General features: G+C 43.5%; 1 protein-coding gene across 1 annotated transcript; it reads left to right on the forward strand.

Annotated features, from left to right (window-relative positions):
- The first annotated feature begins 279 nt into the window (after positions 1-279).
- On the forward strand, positions 280-1209 carry LOC133791647 (uncharacterized). The gene has a single exon (XM_062229567.1). It carries the CDS (start codon positions 280-282, stop codon positions 1207-1209), a length of 930 nt encoding a protein of 309 aa, XP_062085551.1.
- Positions 1210-1521: the final 312 nt, after the last annotated feature.

Below are 1521 nucleotides of genomic sequence, written 5' to 3' on the forward strand. Positions count from 1 at the left end.
TCGACAGGGTAAGGGTTCCCAGCCTTTTGAGGTGGAGGATGATGGATTGGGTGCCAAGGCAAGCAATTTTGCTTGGGCAGATAGGAGTGAAGAAGGTGACATGGCCATGGAAGGGGATTTCCAGTCTGAATCCCAGCTTCACTAGCAACAATTCCGAACGAGTAAGCTTTCATTTTCTGAACCGAAGCTTGAATACACTGAACCTATCTTTAGGAATGGGCAAAAGCTGGCTCAAGTGGATGAGAGGTGAGAATTCAGTCCGCAAATTGGAGCTCTGCTATGGTATGCATGGTTCTTGGAGCAAATCCTCCAATGGCAGTGTTTGAAGGCTTCATTAAAAGGGTTTGGGGTCATCTAGGGATAGCCCAAATTTCTAGAATGACTTTGGGGCTTACTTTGGAGAAGTTCAATGATGAAGCAACCAGAGACCATGTCCTTGAGAATGGAGTTCTTCAATTTGATAGGAAACCTGTCATTGTGAGGCCATGGACAGCAGATCTTAGTGCGATTCGCTTGATTCGTTCGGTTCCGCTCTGGATTCGTCTTCATGATCTTGGTTTGCAGTATTGGGGTAGCATGTGTATCAGTGCTTTGGGAAGCACGATTGGCAAACCTCTTCTAGTAGATAAATTTACTAAGGAGCGTTCACGTGTTCAATTTGCGAGGGTGTTAGTGGAGATGGAAATCACAGATAATCCTCCTCGTAGCTTTCAGTTTATCAATGAACATGGTCAGGTGGTTGAACAAGGAATAGAGTATGAGTGGTTACCTACTAAGTGTAAGAGCTGCTCTGGTTTTGGGCATACTATGGCAGAGTGTCGGAAGGACCATAATGCAGTTTGGGTGGAAAAAGTAGCTCATTCTAAAGCTAAGAAACCTTTGGATAAACAAGAAGGTTCAGAGGGAGCTAAAGAAGGGCATCCAGGCGAGGAAGTGGAGGGGTCTAAACCTGGTGAAGATTCAGAAACGGGTGAGGGTGATGTGACTCTATCAGAGGAGACTAATTCTGGGTTGGTTATGGAGCGGAACAGGGAAGTGAAATGGAAAACTCCCAGGCGTGTTATTTCTCAGAGACAGGGTCACATTGCTTGTAGTACCTCTAATATGGCTGCTCTGGTTCAAAAACAGAAAAATCAATTTGGTGTTCTGCAGGAACAGGAAAGGGGTAGAAAGTTTGGGTATCTTGAAGGTAGTTCTTCTAATGGATAAGTGCTCTATTTTGAGTTGGAATATAAGGGGGCTGAATAGGGTGAATAAACAAAGTTCAGTCCAAGAAGTGTTTAGAAAGAATAAGATTAGTATTAGTGGTTTAATGGAAACTAAATTACGCGGGAATAAGCTTGGTGAGTTCATGGAGCATAAATTCCCTAATTGGGATTATTACTCCAGTCCAATCACAGAGGGTAGACTGTTAATTCTTTGGCAGAAGGGGATAGTAAATTTGAGTATTTTGGAAGACTCTCCTCAGCTGGTTCATTGCCAGGTTAATTTGGTAGGCCACAAGAATGTTTTCTATGTCAC

This window comes from Humulus lupulus, chromosome 7, assembly GCF_963169125.1.
Source record: "Humulus lupulus chromosome 7, drHumLupu1.1, whole genome shotgun sequence".
Classification (NCBI taxonomy): domain Eukaryota; kingdom Viridiplantae; phylum Streptophyta; class Magnoliopsida; order Rosales; family Cannabaceae; genus Humulus; species Humulus lupulus.